Source organism: Hipposideros armiger, unplaced genomic scaffold, assembly GCF_001890085.2.
Source record: "Hipposideros armiger isolate ML-2016 unplaced genomic scaffold, ASM189008v1 scaffold_139, whole genome shotgun sequence".
NCBI lineage: Eukaryota > Metazoa > Chordata > Mammalia > Chiroptera > Hipposideridae > Hipposideros > Hipposideros armiger.
Window position 1 is genome coordinate 2893742 of NW_017731489.1, and position 7233 is coordinate 2900974.

Sequence of the window (7233 nt, forward strand, 5' to 3'; positions counted from 1 at the left end):
ATATATATATATATATATATATATATATATATATGTATAGCTTCCCCAACAGTCTTTCTCCTTGAGTTTTCTGTAAAGTAAAACACTTAGCTCTATATAATCCAAGAAATCTATACATAGTTTAGAGAAGGAAGCATAAATCTCATGAGTCTCAGATTCACTTCCTGTTGTCGTCCTTCATTATACATTTAAAGACAATCAATAAAAAATGATTTCCCTTTGTAAGCATTTTCCTGTTCTGCCACAAATAATAGCAGTACTTTTAAGTACTTTTCCTGAGCCAAGTGAAACACAAACAGCAAATCAAGTTTATTCTTACAAAAAAAAATTTAAGTACTCCTGGCATTAGTTTTAGTCTTAAAATCCGTGGAATCAACAAGTTTTCAAACTCTGGATTTATATTGCAACTTTCAACAATGAACTCTGTTTCCTGATAATTCTACTGTATTTCTGTATGAATATACATATCACGTACAACACTTTTGATCAATGTTGAACACTGGAGCAATAAAGAAAGGACAGTGAGGTCCTCCAAATTGCCTCCTAGCGCAGAGTGAGACGCAAAACCACAGGAATAAAAAACCAAATGAGAACGAAGTTACATCTGGTAAGGAAGTCAAGAGCTGCAAACAACTCTATGTCTTATTTCAAAACACAGATTTTTTTTGCCACTTGCTTTTTTAGCCCAAGAATTTTCTTGCTTAAAACATTACTTGAAAGTTTCATATGAAATCATCTGAAATAATCTGTTGGGGTTTGTTTAATATGGAGACTGTCTCAGAACTATCCATTTTTAATTTTTTTCTTCTGGGTTTTTCACAAAAGGCTGTAAGGAAAGCACCACATGGAAGAGAAACGGACTTTTGCTTTGTAATGAAGTTACAAATATGTTCTGTACATTTCCCTGGCTCCCTATTTCCCTTTACTCTGTATTATCTACAGAGGTTGTCATATTTCACCAGAACGGATTATAAATCAGACAAGTTCAGCCCTTCAGGTTGAAAAATGGAGGTGAAAGGCGCAGCGGAAAATATATAAAGTATAATTAAAACCATATGACCAGAGATATTGCAGAAGTACTTGATGGAGGAAACCCAAGTAAAAATCAAGTATTTTCTTGTGTTAGTGAGACTACCCAGTCCATTTGGGACATGCACACACCATTCATTAAATATTCTTCTTCTTTTTTTTTTTTTCACAGCAAGAGTGCCAGGGAAGTTAAATCCTAACAAGGCAGTTACACCTATAGCTAAATTCATAGTTGTTCATGTAAAACTGATCTCTCATTTAAAACAGTAATCACTTATTTAGAAACACAGTTTAAGATTGGACAAGGGTCCATTTTACGTCCACCACAGAGTATTAAAGACTTATGATGCCAATGTTAAATCAAAAACCTTTTGTACCAAGTCTTTATCATCAGACCTGAGGATTCCAGTAAGACACAGATAATCTAATTGCTTACTGTTGAACATAAAGAGCAAGCAGCGATGAAATGCAAACGGTCTCCCCTACTACATTATAAACCACCCAGAGGTTAGTGCTTCACGTAGGTGGTGTTCAGCAGGCCAGTGATAGATAGGTGTCTAAGGATATACAGAAATTGAGAACTTTCCAAGCTGTAAAGCAATTCCAATAAAATATCTTTGACTTTGGCAATCTATCACCAAAGCCATTCCTTGTCTATTTCTCCAGAGCATTCCAAGTGTCAATTATAATCATCTCAGTAGACAACTGGAACATAATTTTCAATATTGCTTTGGGATTCCGACAAGCAACTCAAGTGTCGCAAGTCACTTACCTCCCAGAAACTGAATTCCTCCAGCCACTCTTCCCACGGTCCTGGAGATGAGCTCCGACACACAGCAACCCATGAGGGCAGTGAGGGCCACCAGGAGGAGGAGGCCACAGCCCAGGCCTGTCACGATGGTGCAGATCCTCCATTCTGCACTGGGAATGCCCTGGAAGGAGGCATAGCGCCCACATTCCTCCACCATCACCATCGTCTGCCGGCTCTCATCGTGTACGGGATATGAGCACCTCCGGAACGTACCAAAGGACACAGGCTTGCCCAGCTGGGATCCCCAGAGCCAGTAAGGCATAAAGAACCCCACGCAGGAGGTGGCAGCACACAGAAACGAGAGCAGAGCCCAGATCACCCCGGTACACGTCAGGCTGGATGCCATCTTCTTACGGGTAGGGCAGTAAGGACCCAAAGTAACTGTTTTGAGACGGCAGGGGTGAGGGAAGGTCTGAAAGCACCAGGGACCCAGGAGGCAGGCAGTCCACAGCTCTGGAGGGGGAGTGTCTATGAAAAGAACGAATCTCCAGTCTTACTGGGCATCAGCTTCCCATCCTCTGTAGCAAGGATAATGGTCCCTGGGAAAACAATCACAAACGTCAAAAGTTAAATGTATTTAGCGAAGCGCTAACACCAATTCAGTTGGCCTATGACTTTTCATTAATAAACATTCAAACTGGCCTCAATACTTCAAAAGTGGGAAGAATTAATTTTCGTCATAAACTTCTCTATAATTCAAGTTTTGTCAAACTCTCTCAAAGCTTTGTCATGTCTTTATCTCCTATAAATGCTCCCAAATTAACTCTCACAGCTATTTACTTAAAAAGTGCATGACTTCTATTTGCCAGTGAAGTCACTTCCTTTACTCACATTAAAAGTTATGCAGCATTTCTATCGGCAGTGAACATAATTCCAAACATTATAATAAAATGAACCATTCCATGGTTTGTCTACTTGGTTTGCAAGTTCATGCTCTTAATTTGTAATAACTTTTCTGTGTCCCTTTAGATGCATTAACACCCTGCCTGAGCCCAAACAAAATAATGAGGATAATTTTCACAACTGGAGAGCACCATAAATTCAACAAACATTACAGACTGCGGAGACACGTAGAATGGATGGAGCTATTAGCACTCCCAGTACCCTTTAGTGGAAACTATCCTCTACGAGAGCATACGAGAAAAAGCCAGCGTATGACTTCTTTTCAGGTCTGCAGTTTTAATCCATTGGTTCCAATGAAACTATTGGAACCACCTCTCCAGTTCAATGACTGTCAGTGTCTAATGTGAAAAGTAATGCGTACTTTCCAGAGCCCTGCATCCAACCCCAATCATTCAAATAGTTCCACATGCATTTGACGGCCACCCCCCCTTCCTTTCAAAAAGAGTTCCAGAACCATTTCCCACACTTTCCATAAAGAAATGATGACAGAAGCTCAGAGCCCACGCACCCTCGAGTTCCATCCTCAGACCTCTGAACTCCAGCTCTCCAGGACCAGAGTGAACCCCCGCTTCCCTGCCTCTCCCCTTCCCCAAGCCTCGCCCCAAGGGTTCCTCTCCACCACCGCCCCATTTGCAGTGCAGTGTGTCACTCCGGGGGAGCTCCGGCTACGATGTTTTTTTTTTTTAATCGTGTCAACTGCCATCAGCTAAAGTTGTCTGTCTGGGCGGTGAGGCTGAGGACGACTCGTGGGGGGCGGGGTGACACAGGGGGAGGGGGCCATCGCCTACAGCGGGGGTAAGGACCCCTCATCACCAGCCCCTGCAACAGCCCCACGCCCACGCCCACCCCTGACGACGGCTCCGCTCCCTCAACCCGAAAGGAGCGCGAGGGAGCTTTCCAGGCGGCCCTGGCAGGGAGGGGGCCGGGCTGGGAAGGCGGCACCCCCGGGGCGCACGCCGAGCGCAGACGCGGCGGGCGGGAGAGCCGAGCCCGCGGCCCCGCTCAGGAAGTCCGGAGCCCGGGGCGGCACGAGTCCCCCGGCGCCGGGGGCAGAGCCCGGGGGGAGCCCGCGCCCGAGGGCCGGCGAGCGCTGCACTCACATGGCTGGCGGGCGGCAGCGCCTCCTCTCCCGGGCCGGGGCGCGCACACAACTTGCGGTCTTCCCCGGGCGGAGCATCGGCGGCCGACGAGACCGTCCTCCCCGCTGTCCCCAACCGCCGCCGAGACGCCGGCNAAACATCTGCAATATGCTCATTAAATGTGAGGAAAACGATCCTTTTTTGAAGTGACTGATAACTGGTGATGAGAAGTGGATTGTTTACAACAATGTGGTGAGCAAACGGTCTTGGTCCCGACGTGATGATTCACCTCAAACGACATCGAAAGCAGACATTCATCAGAGGAAGGTTATGCTCTCAGTGTGGTGGGATTTTAAAGGTGTCATGTGTTTTGAGCTCCTACTAAGGAACCAAACAATCAATTAGAATGTGTACTGTCGGCAATTGGACAGTTTGACCGAATCCATCATCCAGAAATGTCCAGAGCTTGTTAATTGTAAAGGAGCTGTGTTCCATCAGGACAATGCAAGACCACACACAAGTTTGCTCACCAGTCAAAAGTGATTGGAGCTTGGATGGGATGTGTTGCCACACCCACCATATTCGCCTGACCTTGCGCTGTCAGACTTCCACTTGTTTTGCTCTCTTTAAAACTCCTTGCATGGTATAACATTCAATTCAGATGAGGCTATAAATCAGCACCTTGTTCAGTTTTTGCAAATAAAGACAGGTCTTTCTATAAACAAGGAATTATGAAGCTCACTGAAAGATGGCAAAAGGTTATCAGACAAAACGGGCAATATATCATTGACTGATCTTTGTTCTTTATATAAATGACCTTTGAATAATATAGACAAAATACGGCATGATTTTTCCGACAACCCAATATATGTACAATACATGTATATATTACATAACATGTATGCTATAATTATAATATGTATATAATAGGTATTAAGAGAGAGAACTCCAGGAAAACAATTTTCTGTGACAAAAAACAAGGAAAGATAGAACACGGATGTGCTAAGCCAATACCAAACTACAGAGGCAGCTCTTTTTATAGTCCAATTAGAGAGGTTCATATCAGATCATGATACAACTAAACTTGAAGTTCTGAAAGTAAACCATCTGCCAGGAGTCACATTTTTAAAAATATGAAACAGCTAACTTAGAACAAGATTCTCAAGAGTGGTCTCAGAACCAGCATCATCTGGGAACTTGTTTGAAATGCAAATTATCAGCCCGCAGCCCCACTGAACCTTCTGAATCAGAAATTCTTGGGTGGGTCCCCAAAATCTGTGTCTTACAAAGTCCTTGAGTGATTCTGATGCATGTTAAAGATTGAGAACCACTTAGATCTCAAGACAACTCGCCAGACCTTATGCCATAGGTTAGAGGGACGTGAATGGAACAAGAGTAGTTTGTAATCCATAAGGCATCATTTAAAGAGGAGCAAAAAGAGCCCTGCCTGCTCCCCAACTGGCCCCCAAAATGCCTAAATTTCCTAAAAGTAAAGCAACTCTTTTCAGTTAAGACACTGTCACTGAAAAGTCACCATGGCCATTAATATGTCAACACTCACCGTTTATCTTATTCCTCAGCTGTCAGAGAACCCGGATGTGAAGGAAAGCAGAATATAACCTATCGTGTGACAGGTCAGGTGTGAGGAGGTGAGGGAAGTCCCGAGCCCTCACCTAAACGGGTGACAGGCCCATGTGGGACCCTACGGTGAGGGAACTCTGGAAAGGCAAGGGTGCTTTCAGCAAACAGGGAGAGGGATGCTCGAAGGAACACTCTGTCATCATTCTTGTCTTGGGTAGCACTTCACTATCAATTAGTCAAAGAGATGGTCTCCCTGGTTTCTCAGAACAGAGCAGCGATGAAATTGGAAAGATGGTTGTTTGCTTCTGATTAGCATTCTGCACCCACTGTATACACATATGTGACTCATATTCAAAATAAATGTGGAGTAAGACAAATTTGGGACTCTCTTCGGGCCCCCCTCATTCCAGCACCAGCAGTTTTCTAAGATGGAATCGAAAATTCTGATCATGACATCTGCCAGCACCAGTTGACAGGACTTCCCGGTAGATATCATATGTCATCTTTGCTGTGTTCTTATATGTCTTGTTTGCAGAGCACATAAATAAGATATTTTGCTAACATACGTACATCAAAAAGTTTGATAATAACTTTTAAAAACGATTAAAGTACTTAAATACTACAACAGTATTTGAAAGCACATAATTTAATATTCAACAAACACAAACAACATCAAAGCCTCTGTTTTCTCACAGCGCCATTTCCATACCATACGACTGTTGACACTTTCGTTATACGTTATATTTCTCAAAGGCTTTCTGCAGGCCTTTTAAAGACTCAGCTGAGGGTAAAACTCAACCCAGGCTTGTTTTTAAAAATGACTTAAAATATGGAGACGGCGGCGATTCAAGTTTACGTACAAGTTACCACAGGAAAAGCAGGAGTCGTCGATTCCTTGGAGTATTCGTTATTCGTCCTCTAGGGAGCAGATGTTCATGTACCATTTTGTGCTGTTCTATCAGTTGACAGATGACATTTTAACCTCTAACCAACCATAGTGAGACGATTCAAAATTAAGGCTGACACTCTGTCCTTTAACCAGTTCCAAAGTGCTGCAGGGGCTGGACTGCCTGCTGCTGCACCATATGTGCGCTCTCTCCACGCCGCGGGCGGGGCGACACAGGATGCCTCTGGACTGGGCCGTTCAGCAGCTTCCTGTTGTTTTTGGAACAACCCTAACTTTCGCTAAACATAACCCTTCTCTGGGGGGGATCATTTTTAGTAAGAGAATCCACCTATAGCAGAGCACCCTGTATGGTGACCGCATTTCTGAAGCACTGCTATCTATGGAATTCATAGAACTCACTGGTTTGGTATTTTGCAGTCTCTATGAAACCCATCCATTTTATGAAAAATTTCACAAAATAAAGTTGCTTACCACTTAAGTTTTTACAAATAAAAACCCAAACAATTATGAAATAAACAATAGGAAAGATTTTTTTGAAGCTTTTTTTTTTTTTTGCTTCTGTCAACTGGTCTACCATTTAAATGACAGTGATTAATGGCAGATTTGTCTAAAACCTTTTCCATAATTCGAGTTGTTTTTTAATTCTAAATGTACTATTGTCTTGGGTAATGGGATGTATTTACTTGTGTCCTCAAGAGGTTCGATTCAGAAAAACCCTCTTAGGTTTTACATTCAGAATTATTTTTTGCCAGATACGAAAAACATATATGAGAAATGAGAGACTACCAACTACTGATAATAAACTATACCCTTAGCTTAGTGTCAATAACTCTTACCAAGCCAGAGTTCATGAAAAGCATATATAAAGAAAAAAACAGTCCTTTTAAATATATATATATATATATATATATATATATATATAT

The 7233-nt window shown here is 42.8% G+C and overlaps 1 protein-coding gene across 2 annotated transcripts in view; it reads right to left on the reverse strand.

The window, feature by feature from the left end:
- Positions 1-3970, reverse strand: part of LHFPL6 (LHFPL tetraspan subfamily member 6) — a 230318-nt gene extending 226348 nt beyond the window's left edge. Inside the window, exons 1-2 of one of the 2 annotated variants that reach the window (XM_019650349.1) lie at positions 3844-3970; positions 1802-2379 (exon numbers count right to left, since the gene is read on the reverse strand). In XM_019650349.1, the coding sequence (XP_019505894.1) occupies positions 1802-2186 (385 nt within the window). In that variant the 5' untranslated portion in view covers positions 2187-2379; positions 3844-3970. Of the gene's footprint in view, positions 1-1801; positions 2380-3251; positions 3302-3843 lie in introns of those variants that run through there. The other variant, XM_019650350.1, reaches the window with a different exon arrangement.
- Between the last annotated feature and the right edge of the window lie 3263 nt (positions 3971-7233).